Genomic DNA, 20,618 nt, shown 5'->3' on the forward strand with positions numbered 1-20,618 from the left:
AAGATATGGAAAAAAGTGCAGACAGCAGCACATGTTGGTTAACTAGGATGGGCCAGTCCATCAAGTGGTGGTGGGGGGGACCATGTGATATTTTCCTTTTCCATTCTGGTGCACCAACCCTGCCATCCTATCCTATCTCCTATGGTGTTTCTACTCCTTTCTCTTATATACTCTTTGATAGAACTTTGGGCTAACTCATGTGAGCCAGTGCTGTGGACGACTCATCAACAATTAGAAGATAGTCTTAACCGCTCCAGGGGCATTTGCCTCATTACCATCCATCCCTATACTATGAAACCTAGCCATGAGCCATGCACAAGGGCTCTCATGGTTTTATTACTTTTGCGGATGTAACGGTGGATGATAATTCAACTCAAGTGTAATCTCGAGTACCAAAGATACAGAGAAATTGGAGAACAGGTCATGCTCTTATTTGATGGAGTAAATGGCCAACAACCAGGGGGAAAATAATTGATGCCGACACACATCGTCCACTAGTGAACCTGCCTACTAGGTTGGGTAAAAATTGGTTGAGTTGTCTATCATTTATGAGTCCTGCCAAATCAGTATATTCCGAGAAACACAGACTAATAAGATGATAATATGATAATATATATATATATATATATATATATATATGTAACTATGTACATAAGATTCAATCACATTGCTTTGCACATTAAGTCTCATTATTTATACCTTAATACAACTTAAATTTTATCATGCATTTTCAATGATTCAGATTCCATGTTCCATGTTATATAGGTATCACCCTAGAATTTTCCATCGTTTATTTGGTGATAATAAGCCAAGTAGGCTACCTTGGCTTCTGTTGTACGTCCATAATCAGCCTAAACATACGTTCAGAAGCAGGAAGAATTGGGAGAGCTACATATTGAGACCAGCATGATAGAAAGAATGCCTAACATTTCTGAATCTACAATTTTTTTTTTTTCCAAACAAGAGAGTTGCTGTCATTTCCCAGGCTTTAGATCTTAAGATTTTCAAAACAGAACACTCATGTCCTCAGTCAAATTTTTACATGCCAACGCAAAATATACACTCAAAAGCTCTAAATACAGCATCTGGAATACTCACAACGAAAGACTTTTTAGTGCCCTCTCAACCAACATGGATCATCTTAGCAGTCATTTATTACACTGGGTCATGGAATCTAAAATAGCAGTTATCTTCTTCTGTAGCTCAGGTTTGTTCGCCCCCACAAGCTTGTCTACCTGTTGCCCATCTCTGAGGAAGAAAAAGGTTGGAGTGGCTTTGATATCCCATGAAGAACTGAATTCCTGCATTATACCATAAACCATTTCAATATTTTTTCTAGATATTTGGTTGATATTTTTCATTTTTCTTTTATCTTTTCCAGGGCATGTTGATTATGCTGCTGAAACCTATGAGTTGCAGGCCGGATCAAACCATTAACATCCATTGGGCATTGCCCAAGATAATGAGACTCAGTAGAAAGCCATGTAGCTAAATTTTATTTAACTCAGGCAAATGGTCAGAGCCAAGGTTTTTGCCAAAGAGCTAGCTTAATGTGTCTGAGATGAAACCTTTTGTTCTTCAGTTCAAAGCTTCCAATATGATTTATTACTTACACTTAGTTCATCAACATCAACAGTTAGAAACATCAGAGAAGGGTGTGCCTCAGATAGTTCGCAGTAGAATGGTGCAATCATTTTACAAGGACCACACCATGTTGCACTAAAATTTGCAACCACCTGTCGAATATGCAGCTCCAATTAGTGAAAATTGGAAAAAGATTGTACAACTGAACTCACCAGATAAATCAAATTGCAATGAAGAGCAATTCCTCAAGCAAACAAGTATGTTATAGGCTAATAATAGCTGGACTGCCTGATTCCCATTTGTGCATATGTGTGCATGCAAGTGCATGCGTGAAGAGAGAATGGGAGTGATACCATATGACATGGCCCACTTCTTCCACCAGAACAAAACAGGATTGAAGAACTTACAATCTTTCCATCTTTGCTTGCTTCTGCCAACTTCTCCTCCCAATTTTCTTTGGTAGTGATAAGGTGTACATTTCCACTAGCAAATGCAGCATTGTGATCGGAATCATCATCATCATTGTGATGCTGCACCATGCATGTTATACCTTCTTGTCAAATGCCTTAGCAAGTTAAGAATATAAAACTGACGCTATAGTAAGAGTTTTGAAATCATCATGTCAAGGCAATATCATAGTTGACAAAACTGATTAATTGATGTGGACGAGAGTATTCTCTTTTCCCGCTACGTGGATAAATACTAAAGGGTTACAAAATAAAAATGTATCATTATAGTTTTAGGCCATGGTTTGACTTCCCATGGAAAACTGGATAGGTGTTTATTAGCTAGTAAAAAAAACCAGTCACTAAAATGGGTCCCCTTCCCAGAAAGAGAATGAATTGAAGGGAGTCTCCATAACATATGACATGGAAATGAATGGGGACAAAATAAGAGAAGAAAAAAGAAAAGGACACTCTTTTAAAGGAAACATTCATTTTTCTTAGATATCATATGATCAAAATAACTGCCTCACTGTTGGTGGATTCCTGCTATCAATAAATAAATAAAGAAAGAATACAACTGATTTTTGAAGAAAAGCATCATAAAAAGGGAAATACTGGTGTTTCTTAGAAATTATATGAAAGAAATACAAAAGGATTTGTCATAAATTTTCCTCAAAAATCATATATCTCTCTTTTCTCATTAACTTCCAATCTGAGTCATGAAATAGCAAGCAAAAGACAACATCTATATCATGGCTGTTTGTCTCTCTATTTTGGAAAAAATTAAATCAAATTATTTTAGTAGCCAGTTATTCACAAATGCACACATTTCTAGCCGTGTTATGTAATAGTACAGGCACAACATGTTTCAAGTTTTAACGAGTAAAAAAAAAAAACAAATTGAAACCACCTGCAGCGATCCAGTTTGGGAAGATACATGGTAAGGATCAAGGGGAAAACCTTTTGCAAATTTTTTCTTTTCTGCCTTTCCATTTTTCCCTTTTTATAAGAGGGAATCCACCTGATAGAGAGCCAAGACTCAAACTTGGGACTTCTGGTTTGTTGCCAGAAGGCACTACCTTGGAGCTACATCCTAGAGGTTCTTCATTGCAATATTGCTATTCATCCTAAAACTGGAAGTGGAGCTTTCTTTGACAGAGTTCTCCACCTCCTGGCACCCAATCTCCTGTCAATAAATAAATTCCCCTAATCTAAGTTTATGCTTGCTATAAGTATATACTCATGTATAAACACACAGTAGCACAGATCTAATTGAGTAACGTATTCCAATCTACTTGGAATTAGTTAAATAAATCTTTTTCACTATTTCCCTCTAAATATGTCCACACAATAGTGGGTGGGAGATGGTGTGCAAGTGACCATGTTCTGGGATTATAATTCCAGAGGGTTCGAAGGTGGTGCGTTCAGGGAGGGCTATGAAGAGGGGCTATGGCAGTTTTCCCAAGGGTTAGCTATGCCTGGGGCTTTTTGTTTAGTTAGGCTGTAGGGTGAAGCTTTTAATTAGGGAGGCTGGTTTGTTGTTTCTCTTCTTTTTCGCTTGTATTCGACTACTTCTTGTATACTCCATGTGTACTCTTAGGGCCTGTTCCAAGTGCTTTTAATATATTTGCTTTATTTACCTATCAAAAAAGAAAAAAGAAAAAAAAAAAAGTCCACACAATAGTCAAAAGATGAGGCACCATAATTTCTTTCACAGACTTGACCAATGTTGCTTTTGGTTTACCTTGTCCTTGATTCTTCATAGCACCTTCAACTTGAACCACATACATATATGATATGTGGAAATACAGAGAGTCCAGAGAACTTTAGTTTCAGGCACTTAGTCCTCATTTTAATCATTTATGACATAAAAGGAAAATTTAGAATTGGGAAATGGAAAAAGACAACACAACCATTGCAGAACTACTCTTCAAGAAAATAAAATGGGAAAAAAAAAAAAATAGATGTCTATCTGAAAACACTTGCCTTCATAAAGCACTGTCCCATTTGATGTTTAGTCTGTGAACAGCAATATGAATACAGATGTACCCTGAAATTTCAAAACCCATCCCATTAACCAGATAATTTACATAATGCATGCCAAGTAGTCATCCCAACAGAAGAAAGATCCAATAAATTCTGGTTTGGAGAACCAATAAAACTTTCCATACAACCAATTATTCATTCAAAACCTCAATTGGCAAATTTAAACAGTAAATCAATTACTTTAACTTTGTTTGATGATACAAACTAGTAAATGTGATCAATGCATATGCAGGTAAAATTACATATTCCCCCAGATGAAAACAAATGAGAAATAAAACAGCATCACTACAGCCAACATGTAATTGAAAGTGACCGTAATATCAATACTTAGAACAAGTACCCTTGAGAGTAGAATCAACAAAAAAAGAAAAAGGAAAAAAAGAAAACAGCATAAATTGCACTTTAAGGAACACAAGAATATTAAAAACAGATTCCATGATGTCTATTGTCTAATTGAATTATAGTCCCATATGGGTCTTTCCATCAATTTCCCCCAAATGGGCATTGGGTATTATTACCTCAAACAGAATCCAAGAAAGGAAGCATATACAAATTGATTCATAACCTTTAATTTTTTTCTTTTGATAGGAAATTCATAACCTTTAATGTACTCCCAAGACTTCATAAAAATGGTTATACCAATCTTCCATTTGGTTTCGATTGTTCACCTTAAACAGAATCCTAAACAGGAAGCACGTACTCATTGATTCATAACCAATAATTTACTTCCAGAGCTTCAATAAACAAAATTATACAATTGTTCCATCCGGTTGCCATTGTTCACCTCAATAAAGCCAAATAGCTGTACGAAACTCAATTAAACTGAGGGTTTTGTTTTCTCCCAACCCAAACAACTAAAAAAATCTAAAACCCAAAATTCCAATTTCTTCTCTTTCCCCACATTTTCTTACTAGAGAATACCAAATTCCCCACAACATCAGCTCAGAAGTCATACCCGAACAAACTACTCTAAATTAGAGAAATTCTCCGCAGAAATTCAAAACAAATTTCAGAATTTAAGCAACAAGACTAAAACCAAAAGAACAGCAGAACCATTAAAGTAGAAAAAGAGGAGCAAGATTACCTTTGGTGGGGAGGGATTTGATCAATCCGAAGGTGAATGCACCACCACAAGACCCAATACCAGAACGATCGCCGGAAGGAGAAACCCTAGAAACGGAACGTTGCCGCTTTGAGGAGATCGAAGACGAAGACAAAGTGGCCGATTTCCTATGTGGGAATTGATATATAATAATAAAAATAATAATTAAAAGGAGGCAAAAGAAGACTAATACGAAGTATGAACCACCCAAAATCCTGATTCAATCTTGATTCTTCCTCTCAGCGATAGTGTTTTCCTGTTCTCTCACGTGTCGGATTATTAAAATACCCCTGCTATACTCCCCAAATTCCCTCGGCGTTTCGTCCATTTAAAGGAAAAAGCGTAGGGCTATTTTGGGGAACGAGAGTGGTAAAGGTGGAAGAAACAGCCCTCGAGTACATTTTTCTGGAAGTCCGACCTGGACACCCATTCAAGAGAAGCGAATTTCGTTTTATTTTCCTTTTATTTTAATAATTATATTATAATTTAATTAATTTTTCTTTTTTTAAATAGAAATTATAGTTGCCACGTTTCGGTACAATTTATTTCTTTAGTTGTCTGTAAAATGATTATTGCGAGTACAAGGTTGTTTTCTGGTTGGCTCAATGCGAACTAAAATAATATAAATATGGTAATTTAAGAGAAAATAGTTGGCAATTCAAGCCATAGTGAAAGTCTCCATTGTGTTAAAGTTAATTATAATAATTCAAATATGACATGGCCTCTACTTTTCTACTTTGCTGGTCAAATTTGGATTTGTTTTTTTTAATGTTTTATTTTTCTAATGGATAAAAAAATATTTTTAAACTTCAAAAATTTATTCCTTTATATTTAGTCAAAACCTTTAAAAATATGAATAAAATTAACCTTATTATTTACACGTGAAGAAAGAAATATTAAAAGAAAAAATGGACTGGACTTTCAATGGATAAAATCCTTTAAAAAAATAAGAGAAAAAAGAAAATTGGACTTTTAATGGATAAAATCCTTTACAAAAATTATATTTTTTGTTAACCAAATTTTTATAAGCTTTATGAGAAAATAATTATTTTAAAAAACAATTTTAAATGCATAAAACAAAATAAATATAAGTGCTAAAATAATGATCATATTTTTACCTTGATTTATGATACCAATAATACTTTTGAAGTGAGATTTAGTTACCTTATGAATTTGATTGTCAAGTCTTCGACTCATTACTCTCATATAGTGAATGAGTCACTTGTGTGGTGTATGTTGTTAAAATTAAAACAATAAAAAGACATAAGAATGAGAGTGCGACTTGGGATCTCAACTTATAAAAAAAAACCCATTATGTACAAATTAATGTGTAATAGTGGGTTATGAATTTGAATACATCTCTATAATTGCATAGGTTATACTTTTTCATTTTTTTCCACTACTCATAAATATAATGTACCAAATAAATTTCATAATGATGGGGTTACAAAAGTTGTAACACCACATTCATATGAAGTAAATTTTCTAATTCTCCATTTATAATTTGAATCTTCTATACATAAGACTTTGGATGCCCAATTAATTAATTCACTTACCTATCAATTGATATCCTTAAATAATATCCATATAAATATAATTATATATGACCACACGTTATAGGAAAAAAGCTAACATATTTATTCTAATAATTAAAAATATAAAAAAAATACAAGAAAAGCAATCGATAAACTTTGCTACTTGTAAATACATTTAAAAGTGTATTTGGTAATGATTTTAGAAAGTATTTATAATCCTTTTAATATTTGAATTTTTTTATTTTTTAAATATTAGAAATATTATAATCGTTTCCTAAAATTACTATCAAACGCATCCTTAAAAATCCTAAGATCATCTCGTAATTATATTTATAAGGTGAGTTCTTTTATTTTTCGGTGTCTTTGGGAAATTAAGGATAAATAACCATAAATTTTAGTTATATGTTAAAACCATTGTCCCAATGGTGAGCTGCCTCCAATGCTTTTGATGTTTGATTTCGTGGGCATTTCCCTTCGCCACTTTACTTTTGAATATGGTAACACCTTACCATCAAGTGGGATCGATTGTCTCCAAAGTGGGGTGTGCAAATCGATACGATACCGATATTATATAATATTATATTTTAGTGTAGTACGCTATTTATATTAAGTTATAATATTGTTTTATTTATTTTTCACACGGGTTGTTATATGATGTAGAAGATATAAAGTGAATTTCTGAAAATTAGGAATCAAATTGATTTGGAAAGAATGTTAAATTAGAATTTTTTTAAGAAAATTTTGAAATCTTCCAAGAAATTTAAAAGGGGAAATCTTTTAATGAATTATAACTTTGCGGTCTTTAACTTACGATTTTTATATCTATAAAGTTTTAAGGAGGCTTTATGGATGGTTTCCGCATATATCGCATATCACTATATGCAATTAAAATTATTATCTTAATTAACAATCTCAATCTAATTAAAAAATTCATAAAAAAAATTAAAAATTAATGAACTTTGGGCTAGATTGAATATGACTACATATTCATAACCTTTTACATAGTTCCGTGAAACAAGATCGTATTTACTATATATACTCATAATAATTTCTATATAATAGTATTCTTGAATGTGCAGAGAAAGTAAAAATACAAAAATGATGTGAGAAAAATAGAAGATATGTTTGTCTACAACAAATTAACATTTGTATGCAAAATAAGGAAACCAACCATTTTTGTTACTCAGTAGTTGTCTCAAGATTAACAAGTTAATTAGATCTATAATCATTATAGGAAATGGACCAAATCGACGAGGGAATAATAGGTAAACCAACTATTGTGATTAAAGATTCTATGAAGAAGGTTTAGTGAGCGGAAACATTTCATATTTTGTGACTTGTAAGTAACACTAATTTTGATGAGAGAGTTTCTTTCCCATCCTAATGATGATAGTGTTATCAATGTGATGCTAGTAGGTGCAAGTCACACATTCTTTTATGGCAAGAGTTGTCACGAGGCCATAACTAAAGTATTGAGCCATTCTCTAGTAATTCGTAAGAAATAAGAAACCAACTTATGACAATTAATATTGTTAACACGTTTAAAACAAAGTCTAATATTAATAGTATATGTTTGATTTTGGTTCAATGACAACATTGTTTAGTATCAATTATCATATGGAAAATATTAACGCTAAATGTAGGTTAAAACAAGAAAAACATTCATACCGATTACATAGTATAAAACTAACACAATTTTTTTTCATTTCTATATTTATTTATTTATATTTATGTATGATTTATGTATGCAAACAAATATAAATAAAATTATTTTCTATAAATTAAGATCAAAATAATTAAGATATGTTTAATTTTTAAGAAAAGTAGGATTTTTTTTTTTAATTTCATAACGTGGTATGGAAAATTTAAAAAAAATAATGAAATGTATGCACTAAGTAATTCAAATCATGATTTATAAATTTATGTAAAAACTCTCTTGACAAATATGATTTTCCATTGAAAAGACTTTAAGGAAAAATAAGAAAAGCTTAAAATAACATAAGAATAATATTTCAAGGAAAAAAATACACAAAAACCAATCATACTTTTCATATAGCATAATGTAATGACTAATGATCATCTTCCAAGAAAAGAAAAATATTAAAAATACAAAAAAGTAAATTGGAAATATAATTTTTAATTAAATATTTGAAAAGGAAAAATAGAAAGAGAAAGAACAATTAAAATTGAAAGTAGCTTGGGCATGGAAATTAGGGTTATAATTTGGGTCGATCGGTTGATTTGATAGCTAATCCAAATCCAATCAAATTAAGAAACAATCAATTTGTCTTAATCCAATCTGAATTTTAATTTGAGGTATTTAACTTAAATCCAACTCAACTTCATTTTTCTAAACTCGGATTAGATTTGAGTTGGCTCCATTAATTTCTAGTTGATTGAGTTGCATAATTCAAAATTCATTTGTAGTATTTTTTTTAAAAAGCTTTTTTAATGTATTTATATGAAAAATTAAATAGTAAATAGAAAAAAAATTCAAGATAAAAAGAAAAAAAAAAACAAACATAAATTCATATATTTTTTTTAAATGAAAAGCATATGATATAATATAATTTGCTTTTTCCCTTAAAAAAAATGAAGATTATTATAATAATATAGATTATAAACATAATAAAAACATTAAATTAAATAATTAGGTTAGGTTAGGCTAAAAAAAACCTCACTCAAACCCAACCCGGGGTAGTTAAAATGATTGCTTAGACCCATCCACAGGTCGTGTTAGGTCAGGTCGAATCAGGTCAACTTCCACACCTAATAGAAGTAGTCTACTCCTTTCAATAAAAATTTTAGAACCTCAAATTAAGAACTTTTTTAATTTTCCACTTCCTACAATTAAAGGAAAGACCCATTCAATAATGGGTTGGATAATTAAAACTAATACTTCAAGATTTCCTAAATTTAAATCTTAAGACCTCACATGAGCGATTTGGAAAAAATTCAAATAATTAAAGTTCATTTTAAAATAATAAAAAAATTATCATGATATAAATAATAATAAAAATATGACTGCAAAATTATTGTTATTTTGTGGACGGAATTAACCCTTTATCCACTGTAAACTTATAAATGACATAGTAGGTAATTTTAATAGATCAAACATCTATGAATGAGGATCTTTCCGACAATTTAATGAATTGTATAGGCTAATAGGTATAATAGAAATTATTCAACTTATATAGTAATACAATATAGCAATTTTTATTTTATTTTAAATATGAAATTATTATTAAAAATAAATTTTAAAAATCATTGTTTAATATATAAGATAGTTTTTCCAAAAGAAATGTCAAATATGAGAAGAAGATATATTCTCACTTATTTAATATCACATTCCATTAAATAAAACTAATAACTAATATCATTTAGAATGTATTGGATAGTAATTTTAAAAAACATTTCTCACATTTCCAATACTTGAAAGTATTTATATTTTCGACCTATTGAAAATAATAACTAATTTAATTTAAAGTGTGCTTAACAATGATTTTACAAAGCATTTATATTATTTCTAATAATTTCTAACATTCTTAATACTTAAAAACATTTCTAATATTTCTAATAACGTTTCCTAAAATTACTATCAAACACACTCTTACACATTTTTCATTTAAAAACTAAAACTAAACAAATACCGAGATGTTTCAACATCATCTAAAAATTTTATGAATTATGAAACATGAGAACTTTTATTGGACCCACCGGGTCACACAAAAAAAAACCTTCACCATGAAATATCAATACATGATACCAAAGTAATAATATCCCTAACATCTTTCTTCCTTTTCAAACCCCAAAATATAGTTTCACAAAGCAGGCAAGATGGTTCATTACAGAACCCATACATATATATATAAATTTTTCCTACCGCAAGTCTGTAATAGACCAACAAACCCATGGTTTAACACATCATCATACGGCAACATAATATATATTCACAAAGGAGCTTGTACATTATCCCATCGCATACTTCTGTGTCCAGCTCCGAGCAGTTGTTTCATACTTGGCTCGGTCGGTCTTGTACATGTGGGCAATCTCTGGTACGAGAGGGTCGTCAGGATTTGGATCGGTCAGCAATGAGCAGATGGAGAGCAGCACCTGATTTGCATGCAAGTACAGTTAATTATCCAATAATAATTGGCCATGTTAAATTTTCTTTTCTTTTATAAGAAAGGATGAAATGTGAGCATCAGCAGCAAACGAATTTTGAATGGAGTTCACAAACGTTGGATGAGAACTTCCAAGCTCAAATATAAGTTTTAAAGCATCATGTGTACCAGCAGCAAAGCACATGCAAACCCAACTCAACCATATCACTGACCTGGTGAGCTCAATCTGATGCTTGAGAGTGGGTGGCTTCCAAGCTCAAATATAAGTTTTAAAGCATCATGTGTACCAGCAGCAAAGCACATGCAAACCCAACTCAACCATATCACTGACCTGGTGAGCTCAATCTGATGCTTGAGAGTGGGTGGCTTGGGCCGACTTGACCAAGTTGAACCCTACATACATACTAAAGATGATACTGAAGTTCTAAAAGTTACGAGGTAAAGAGGAAGAGGAGGGGGAGAGTGGATCGCCCAGTGTGTCTACTGAAGGACCAAGCCTTGCCCCAATACTTGGGGTCAGCTTTACAGATTGAAGTATGATCCATCAAGGTTTGAGATTATGACTGATGTCTTACTTCCGACTCGACATCAACACTTTAAAAGTTGATGCCAAATCCCAAAGAGGCCTGTTGGTGGTGCGGGGGGCTGGGGGTTGTTCCTAAAAAGCAGTTGATCGGGTGGGGGAATCAGCCTTACTGATTATGCATTTTAAATTCAAGCAACCCTCCCTTATTTCCCTAGACTAGGAAAGGGTGCCTAGATTTCAATCAAGAGAACTAATTATTAAGCCAACATGATAATTTACAGTCCTATATGCGCAGGTGATAACCAATTATGGAAACATGGAAGTGTTCTAGAAATTGAATATCAAGGCAAAACTGTGGCACGATATATTGCTAGAGACAAGTCATGGAATTGGCGACATAACAGTTTATGATATGTATTCCTAGCACAAATATTGAAGAAGTTTGGATCAAATCATGTGCCAGGATGAACGATTGTAATCAGGGAGCTATCTTTTGAAATCATTATTGCGTCATTAACCTGCAGATTGTTGATCAGGATAAACATGCATCCAAGCACATGGTAGCTTGAGACCTTCCACCAGACCATATATCAAGTAAACCACATACCAAGGTAATGTGGTAGTCTCAAGTCCTACCAGAGCTCACATTTGGGTAACATTCAATAGATGACAGTGTTGAGAATAGCTTATTGTTCTATAGATTGATACATTATAATAGTTTCAATTGCCACCAGGCCACATCTTTGGGCAACCATCAATAGATGAGTATGGCGTTGAGAATAATGGACCTACAGACCAATGAATCAGGGAAGTTTACAGCTTATCCAACCATACATAGTGGAGGGCCCAGACAACCATGTATTGAAGCAATTCAATAATTTTAGGTACTACATGACCATGATACTGAGGTAACATTATGGTCCTAAATCCTACACAATCACTGGTGCAGCATGGTAAACGTATTACTCACACGCATATACATACATCAACACATAGATAACTATGCCATTGTGAGATGAAATAACAAGAATCAGGAACATACACCATGTAATAACAAAAATTTAAGGGGAGCAAAGGCAAACCTTAGAGATGGTAAGTGCAGGGCTCCACTGTTCTTTAAGAATATCAAGACAAATACTTCCATTGCTGTTGATATTTGGGTGGAAGACCTTGGTCCTAAAAGCAACCTGCAAAATGAAATACCATTAGCATTGTCCAACATATAAAACATCGAGCCAAAAAATTAGACTGAAAATTTTTACATTTAATTGCATATCTTAAGCACCATCTACAAAATTCCATCCCATGCATGTACTACCACATATTAATTGACATGGTGCAATAGCTTATAATGTTGCTTTATCTTTTCTTTATCACATGCATTAAATGTGTCAATTCCACATTGGAAATTAAACCATAAGGAGCCTTCATGAGGCTTGTGGAACTGGATGCTTACTAAAAAGCCGAGATACTCAAAGTTGGAGCCAGTTAGTTCTTTCAAGGACTGGCTTCATAGTGTGAACCTCAGGGTTACAGCTGATTACCTAACAGTGCGAAGCTTGGAGACTGAACATTGTTTCATGGTCAAGGAGCTGTCTCAAGGAGGAGGGGATTTTCTGAAAAAGGAGATATCAAGCACTTTAGCCCCTCAAAGGCAACCCCTTCCAAGTTGACAACAGGGCGGTAAAGGCTTTGAAAAAATGATTATTTATTATTATTATTTTAGAAGAGGGAATGTGTGGCAAATTGGTATACTATTTTTTTCCTGTTAAAAGAAAAATAAATTGGTGTATTATTTTTTAGAGGCGAATAAAGGCCACTGAGCAATGCAGCAAATCATCTTCTGCTGCATTGCTCAGTGGCCTGGGAACTAGGGGCCTTAGTTTAGTTGTTGCTTTATTTGAGGTCTTTTGAGTTCTCCATTAGTCTATAAAAGTTTAATAACAAGTTGGGAAAGGAATTTCCCCGTGAAGTGGAAGACAGGAAGAATATGGAAGATTGCTCCCTTTGTGTAGCACGGTGCACCAGAAGAGCATGCAATACAAGAACTTTAAAAAAAGCTTTAGTCTCATTCTTTAAACTCAAGAAATCTGCCCTAGGTCCCCAATGGCTCAATCTGTCTAGGAGGGCAAAATTTTCCTGTTCTTCCTTACGGAGTTTTTAGATTGTGTTGTTATGGTGGTGAGGTTGACTGTTGAGGCATCAACCTTTTTTGTCCTTGTACCCTCGTATAATTACCAAGTTTCACCTCTTTTGCGATTTTATACTCATAAAAAGCTGTCATATTGGTATATCACTTTGGACATTCGTTCAAATGAATAAGAAAAACTTACTAAAATTAATGAAAAAGATTTGAGGCACCAGTCAACTATTTACATACAAATATCAAAATTATCATGTTGGATGAACTAATATACCTTGTATCCTGTATTATCTTCTTGCCCCATAATTATTTTTAGCTATTATATCCCTCTCATAGTTTTAAGAATAAAATGCACTTGAAATCAGAACCAACAACTTACTTTAGGGGGCTTGAAAGGATAATCAGGAGGAAAATGAATAGTAACTAGGAATACACCTCCTGCATATGGGCTATCAGGGGGTCCCATAATTGTTGCTTGCCAGTGGAACATGTCTTCAGCTACAGGTCCTATTACATTCAAACCAAGCTTCAAAAGGTTACATATGCTTGTGGGATTTGAGCTCAATTATACGCATGTTAGCACATATCAAGTAATTGTCATGCCATGAGAACAAGAACAAATACAATTTCATCATCAATTCATTGTGTCAGATTTTAATTTAACCAGAGGGTTTTTTTTTGACAAGTAGAAAAAAAAATTTGAAAAAATGTCTCAAAGGGAAGTGTTACTTTGGCATAGAGAATCTACACAAAGTAACACTTGACACATGAAAGAAAAGAAAAGAAAAGAAAATAAGAGGCAAGGGCCAATAAAATGACCAAAATAAAGCTTTAGACTACCCCTAAGGGTTAAAGAACAAATTTTCCATGGCCAGCCAAATCTCTGAAAATTTCACAAATCCACTCCTTCCATACACATAAAAGTAAATTCAATTGAGCTTTTCTCTATAGTTACCCTCCTCTTTTTTTCCCTACACAAATTAAATAAATATCCTTCATTGTTTAAGATGCTGCCCCAGAGGCACCAAAGGTGGAAAACATCAAAGACCATAGGCTACAGACCATCACAATGGATAATAAGGGGATTAGGTTATCCTCATTATTTTGCACAAACTATACTAAAACAAACTCATCTTAGAGAGTTTCCAAGATAATTTATCTTCTGTCCCATCTCTGACTTAAATGGCATAGCAGGTAGATATTGAAGTCTCCACAACTGCAACATGCAGTAATGGAACCTCCTAATGAATATGGGATTACCATATTCCGATAAGCACTTCCTCCCTCCAAGCACCACTCAGTAACCAAACCTTCTTTATCTTCTGTGAAGGGAAACAGTCCTTTGGAGGGACTTCTGCACATATTCTCCATATCCAAACCAACGGCATCCCCTACCCACACTAGAGCACCAACACCAACCCAACCCACCACCCACTCCTACCTCACACAAACAAACCCAACAACTCCTCTATGAATTAACCTGCTCCTGTTTTATAACTTCAGGAGAAACCACACCACTATAATTTTCAAGGAGATGTCTCGCAACATCTAAATGCGGCAAATTGTAAAGTAAAAGGACAATTCAATACCGGGTATCAAAAACCCAGATATTCAGGTCAAACACAATCACCAATATAAACACCATTTTCACATCCAACATCAATATGATATCAATACATGAAGAACCCGATCAAAGAAAATAAACAAGAAGAAAAAAAACCCACACACCAGCACTGCATGAAGTAGGAGGATCTTTCTGCAAATCCTTCAGTTCCTTCAAAATACGCTTCGAAGCCATTGACGCTCCAACAAGTCAAGGAGTTGAAGCCCGTACCTGCAGAACCCCATTCCCCCATACAAACAAAATTTAGCACAAGAGACCCAAGCATCACACAATCCCAGAAATTCACACACAAAACAAAACATCAACCCTAAGTTTGAGTTTGATTGCCGAGAAAACATGGAAAAAAACACAAACGTATCAAACGCATGTAATCTATTGTTCTATTTGACCAAAAAAAAGTAAAAATTTGGAGCTTCATAAACAAATTAATTTCTTTTCTTTTTCCCCACCTTTTCTCGGCAACCAAACAAGCAAAAATGAGAAAATTAGAGAGAAAATTACAAGTAGAGATTGAAGAAATGGAGAAATTTAGGGTATAGCGGAAAAAGGAGACGGCTTTTAAGGCGATCCACAGCCGCCCCCCAATACCGCCCTTTTTATCCCTCTCGCTTTGCCTTTCCTCTTCCAGCTTTCCCCTGTAGACTTTTATGCCGACTGAGAATGAGATTTCCCCTACTTTTTTTATTCCGCTTTTGACCTCTCCGTCTTTTTCTTATTCTCATTTTTGTCCCCTCTCACGCCGTTAAATTTAAAACTCTAAAGTATTATAGAATTCTCATTTTTGTTCCTTCTCACGCCGTTAAATTTAAAACTCTAGAGTATCGTAGAGGGATTTTTGATAAAAGTACGACACTTTTAAAAAATAATTTATAAACTATACTAGCCAGAAAAATAATTATAAATCTATCATAATTTTTACTATAAAAAATAAAATAAAAAATCATCTTTTTAAGACACAATTTCTAAAATTCCCTTTTTTAGCAATAAGAAATCAACTCTTAAATATACAATTTTGGTAAAAAAAAAAAAAAAAAAAAGAAGTAAGAATTGTCTCTTAAATATATGATTTTCACAAAAACAAAAACAAAAAAATCAAATATTCATTTTGTCATTCCATACTATACTTATACAATAATACAATTATTATAAATATATATTATAAAATTAATTAATTTTATTTGCTAAATTTAATATATAAATAATATACTAAATTTAATATAAGGTAAATAATATTTACCTATTATTTTTTTCTTTCACTTTGGAATTAAAAAAAAAAAAACTATTATCAATTTTGTATGAAAATTGAGTTTAAAAAAACAAATTTGTTATTAATTTATTAAATAATTATTTACAAAATATATAATTTTGTTTTGTTTTTAAAATTTAAATTAATTTTATTATTTAAATTTTAAAATTGAAAATATTAATTTTAAGTTAAAATTTCACTGTAAAATGAATAAAATATAAAAAATAAATTCAATTTCAAAAAAAAATTCAACATTAAAAGATATTTTTTTTTTTTAGTATTAATCAATTTAAAAAGAAATAGTAATCATTTGTATATTAAAATATTTTATTTAGTAATTATAAATGATAAACAACTAAAGTAATTTGAACAAATAATAAAATATTTCTTTAAAAATAATTTAATACACTTAAAATTAGAAATGATTAACTATTTTTTATTAAGAAATATTTTTGAAAAATAAAATATTTTTTTGTTACATAACTTTTTTTATCTTTTTTCAAATTTTAATGTCATAGGTTCCAAGAAAATCAATCAAATAAAAAAGAATTAAAAAAATCATTTTTTTTTCAAAAGTTATATATCCAAATAAAAGCCTTGAAATTCAAATACACTATATTATAATTTTTTATTTATTTTTATAAGTAATAGCAATTGCATAAAGAAAGCCTGAAAGTATACACGAAGTATACAAGGCAACAAGGCCAAAGGGGGAAGAAAAAAAAAAAAAACCTTACTTACAACCCAACCAATCAACGAAATCGAAAATGGACCATGAAGCACAATCTACATGCACCCTAACCCAATCCAAAAACATATACAAAAAATATCGTAAAATAGTTTGATCAGCTAATTCAGTATTTTCAAAGATTCTTCTATTTCTTTCATTCCATAAAGTTCAAAATAAGCATAAAGGGGTTGCATTCCATGCATTTTTTATTTTCTTTCCAACAAAGGTGTCGTTCCAATCAAGAATGGTTTTCTTGATAGAATTGGGCAAAACCCAATGAACACCAAAAAAAGCACAAATAAGGTGTCAAATCATAGCTGCCTTAGGACAATGAATAAACACATGATTTGCTGATTCTTCATCCGCTTTACACAAATAGCACCTACTTGGTAAGGCCCAACCCCTCCTTTTTAATTGATCCCTAGTTAGAATTCTTCCCCAGATAGCCTCCCAAGAAAAAAAACGAACTCTCTTTGGAACCCAAGGATTCCAAACTAAGCTTGAAGGGAACTCTCTACCGATGCATGGAGCTAGGGATGAGAAGAAAGACTTAACTGTAAAGAAATCTTTCTTTGAAACCCTCCAAGACATGACATCCTCATTCCCCCTTCTAAGTGCATGACCATGTAACCTACTGAAAAAAGTTTTCACCTCTTCCATCTCCCAATCATTGTTAAGTCTTGTGAATACAGGGTTCCAATAACCCAAATTCCTGGACTGATCCCATAACTGAGCTACCCAAGCATCCTTGGAGGAGGCAAGAGAGTACAATCTTGGAAAAGCCTCTTCCAAAGAAACCTCTCCATACCACCTATCCTTCCAAAACCACACTCTTCTACCATCCCCCACCTTAAAAGCCACCCTTTTGCTAAACTCCATCCACCCGTTTCTAATTGCCTTCCAAAGCCCTACTCCATGACTCTCCCTTGAATCGCCATAGCATCAACGTTCATTTTCTTCTCCATATTTCCTTACAATCACTTGTTTCCATAAAGAGTCTTGTTCTAAGCAAATCTCCAACACCATTTTCCAAGAAGAGCCTTATTCAGCCTAGAAAGGTTTCTGATACCTAAGCCCCCATCATTTTTCTCAATGCAAACAATAGACCAATTCACCAAATGTGGCTTAATTTGAGAAGTTCTTCCTCCCCAAATGAAGTCTCTTTAAATCTTTTCCAACCTTAGGCTCACCTTGCGAGGAATGATAAATAAGGGCATAAAGTAAATTGGGAGGCTAGAAAGAGTGCATTTTACCAAAGTCAACCTTCCTCATTTGGACAAATACCGTCTCTTCCACAAAACGAGCCGTTTTTTAAATCTCTTCTCCACTACATCCCAAACCCGAGATGATTTGAAAGCAGCTCCTAAAGGAAAACCTAAATAACAAGAAGGAAGAGAACCCACTTTATAGCCTAACACCCTAGCCAAGTCCTCAAAATTAGGAACCACCCCCACTGGAATCAGCTTGCTTTTGTGAAGATTGATTTTTAGCCCAGAAATCGCTTCGAACCACATAAAAGTCCAACTTAAGACCTCCACATGCTCCTTGCTTGCATCACAAAAAACTAGTGTGCCATCAACAAATAAAATATGAGAAACAACCACACCCTGACTTCCTCTCCCACCAACCATGAAACCCTCAAGAAAGTCTCATTGTAAAGCCCTCTTCAATATAGAAGACAACGCCTTCATTGCTAAAATGAAAAGGAAATGAGAAAGAGAATCTCCCTATTTTAGGCCTCTAGAACTTTGGAAAAAGCCTACAGAAGAACCATTAAGCAAGATTAAGAAATGGATTGAAGAAATACACCACCTCATCCAATTCACCCATTTAGTCTCAAACCCCATCTTATCCAAGATTGCTAATAAAAAACCTCAATTCATATGATCATACGCTTTTTCAATATCCATGTTGCAAATGCTTCCACCATTTGCACTTTTTAGTCTTGAATCTAAGGCCTCATTTGCTATAAGGATAGCATCCAAAATTTGTCTACCTTTCACAAAGGCATGTTGGGAGTTCAAAATCACATTTCCCATCACTCTTTTCAATCTATTAGCCATAACTTTAGCTAGAATCTTGTAAAGACTCCCCACCAAGCTTATAGAACGAAAATCCTTCAAATCATCTATGCCCCCTTTCTTAGGAATGAGAACAATAAAGGTGGAGTTTAAGCTTCTCTCAAAATGGCCAGAACTGTGAAATTCAGCAAAAAAGCCCATTACTTCGTGTTTGACTATGTCCCAACAAAATTGTCAAAAAGCCAAAGTAAACCCATTCGGTTTAGGAACCTTATCCTCATTCAAACCAAAGACTGCAATCTGGACCTCTTCCATAGAAAAAGCATCCTCAAGGAGCCCCGCCTAAACACTATCCAAGGAAAAAAAAGGCAGCCTCGAAATACTTGGTCTCCAATCCCCATTTTTTGACAAAATATTGAAAATAAGGTCTATTAATATGAGAATGCAATAGCTCTTAGATGAATGATGTCCTAACATCTTCCTGTATCACTTCCTCATCAATGGATGAAATTGATGAAAGAGGTAGTGACTGATCAAGTGGTGTAGAAAAGTGAAGGCAGTATATTGAAGAAGCAATGATGATGGAAAATCTAGTGATGGATCATCGATAGGGAAGTGTGGACCATCATAAATTTTCCCTTCACGCGTTCGTACACCTCCACCTCTAGTTTGTACACCTTCACATCTAGTCCGTACCCCACCACTTCTAGTTCGTACCCTACCACCTCTAGTTCACACCCCACCACCTATGGTTCGTACTCCTCTTCGTCTCATCACTACCTTTTCATCTGATGATTGTCTCTTTGTATTAATGACATTGGGGAGAATAAGCAATCTATCAGCTTCGTATATAGCCCCTAAAGTGGTTGCACATAATTGATGAATTTCATCGCGATGACCTATATTCGGAGTATCTGGACCAGTCCACAGATGTATCATTGCAAACTACAATTTTGTAAGAATTAAGAATAAAAAGTTAGATGTTTTCCAAATTAGAAGAAATTGGAATAATAAAATAAAATAAAAAAACATTGTAATTACCACTATCTCCCATGAAAATCCATGTGGAGTAACAAAAAGACAAGTGATAGAATGATACAACACCATATATGGATGGTTATACTCGAAAGAAGTAGACTTTGCCTCAACTCTAGCAAGATAATCGTACCTAGCATCCTACCTTTGAATATAGTGGTGATGAATAGTTATTCAATCCAAATCATGTTGACCCCTCAAATCATATTTATGTAATCCCAACTTTGCATCGCACTGCTCAAGAATATCCTGTAGTAACTCGAACTGCCTCAAAACACAATCAGGTCTATGCCACTCCACTATGTGGAAATAGATAAGGGGTGAAATAGTCAGCCACAAGTCAGAGGCAATAGTACAGTAATCTGGGAGTCTAGAAATGACATCATCAGTATATGGTTCCCATATAATCTGCAATTAAATTTGAAATATAACTCACATTATTTAATAATATTTTGA

The 20,618-nt window shown here is 33.3% G+C and overlaps 2 protein-coding genes across 2 annotated transcripts; both read right to left on the bottom strand.

Moving 5' to 3' along the window:
* Positions 1-907: 907 nt before the first annotated feature.
* Positions 908-5,542, bottom strand: LOC117919972 (thioredoxin H9-like). Its single transcript, XM_034837299.1, has 5 exons — positions 5,161-5,542; positions 4,017-4,080; positions 1,992-2,114; positions 1,614-1,736; positions 908-1,301 (listed from the first exon to the last, which is right to left on the bottom strand). The coding sequence occupies exons 2-5, from the start codon at positions 4,035-4,037 to the stop codon at positions 1,149-1,151; spliced, it is 420 nt and encodes a 139-aa protein (XP_034693190.1). The 5' UTR covers positions 4,038-4,080; positions 5,161-5,542; the 3' UTR covers positions 908-1,148.
* A 4,899-nt stretch (positions 5,543-10,441) lies between these two features.
* On the bottom strand, positions 10,442-15,743 carry LOC117919971 (ubiquitin-conjugating enzyme E2-17 kDa). The gene is made up of 5 exons (XM_034837298.1): positions 15,632-15,743; positions 15,235-15,340; positions 13,886-14,013; positions 12,446-12,550; positions 10,442-10,826 (listed from the first exon to the last, which is right to left on the bottom strand). Exons 2-5 carry the CDS (start codon positions 15,302-15,304, stop codon positions 10,683-10,685), a joined length of 447 nt encoding a protein of 148 aa, XP_034693189.1. The 5' UTR covers positions 15,305-15,340; positions 15,632-15,743; the 3' UTR covers positions 10,442-10,682.
* Between the last annotated feature and the right edge of the window lie 4,875 nt (positions 15,744-20,618).

The sequence above is a fragment of the Vitis riparia genome, chromosome 8, assembly GCF_004353265.1.
Source record: "Vitis riparia cultivar Riparia Gloire de Montpellier isolate 1030 chromosome 8, EGFV_Vit.rip_1.0, whole genome shotgun sequence".
Lineage (NCBI taxonomy): Eukaryota > Viridiplantae > Streptophyta > Magnoliopsida > Vitales > Vitaceae > Vitis > Vitis riparia.

Excerpts from the sequence above, each read along its gene's own strand:
- LOC117919972 (XM_034837299.1), bottom strand. The coding sequence starts at position 4,037 with ATGGGACAGTGCTTTATGAAG. Across the intron at positions 2,115-4,016 it reads TGGGACAGTGCTTTATGAAG|CATCACAATGATGATGATGA; the intron begins GCAAGTGTTTTC and ends TGCATGGTGCAG. Across the intron at positions 1,737-1,991 it reads CAAGCAAAGATGGAAAGATT|GTGGTTGCAAATTTTAGTGC; the intron begins GTAAGTTCTTCA and ends CATATTCGACAG.
- LOC117919971 (XM_034837298.1), bottom strand. The coding sequence starts at position 15,304 with ATGGCTTCGAAGCGTATTTTGAAGGAACTGAAGGATTTGCAGAAAGAT. Across the intron at positions 14,014-15,234 it reads TCCTACTTCATGCAGTGCTG|GACCTGTAGCTGAAGACATG; the intron begins GTGTGTGGGTTT and ends TGAATGTAATAG. Across the intron at positions 10,827-12,445 it reads CTGCACTTACCATCTCTAAG|GTGCTGCTCTCCATCTGCTC; the intron begins GTTTGCCTTTGC and ends CATGCAAATCAG.